Raw genomic sequence first — 429 nt, 5'->3', positions numbered from 1 at the left:
TGCGCCGCAACCGCAACCGCAGCCGCCCTCAAAGCCATAGGCAGGGTTTGGAATGTTGGATTGTTGCAGTTTAAGACTTTTAAGCTGAAAACATCAAAGCCATGTTATTGTTGGAGAGTAAGTGTTTTTCGTTCCTATTTTTTATTCATTTCAAATAAAAAAAAAAGTTAATTTTAAAATAAAATTAATTTTGATTTTGTTGTGTACTAAACTAACCCTTAATCAATAAGAATCTCAAATCTTGTTTAATTTTTGTCATTTAGTAAAACAAGTAATAATGAAGGATTTTATCACCTGCAGGAATAGGGAGCCGAGACAGCGAGAATAAGGTGAGAGAGGTGAGAGACCGTGAGCCACCTACGAAGAAGGGAGAAGGAGGGCTGCGAGGGTGCGTCCGAGCTGCAAGTTGATACGAAGGTTCAGCCCAGC

The 429-nt window shown here is 39.6% G+C and overlaps 1 protein-coding gene across 1 annotated transcript in view; it reads right to left on the bottom strand.

The window, feature by feature from the left end:
* Nucleotides 1-429, bottom strand: part of LOC107643384 (glycine-rich RNA-binding protein 6, mitochondrial) — a gene marked incomplete in the record, with an annotated part of 2,635 nt that extends 2,206 nt beyond the window's left edge. The window contains 2 exon segments of the mRNA XM_016347015.2: nt 1-84; nt 295-429. Of these exon segments, the coding sequence (XP_016202501.1) occupies nt 1-38 (38 nt within the window).

This window comes from Arachis ipaensis, chromosome B05 (assembly GCF_000816755.2).
Source record: "Arachis ipaensis cultivar K30076 chromosome B05, Araip1.1, whole genome shotgun sequence".
Lineage (NCBI taxonomy): Eukaryota > Viridiplantae > Streptophyta > Magnoliopsida > Fabales > Fabaceae > Arachis > Arachis ipaensis.
This window is presented reverse-complemented; position numbering and strand designations above follow the sequence as displayed.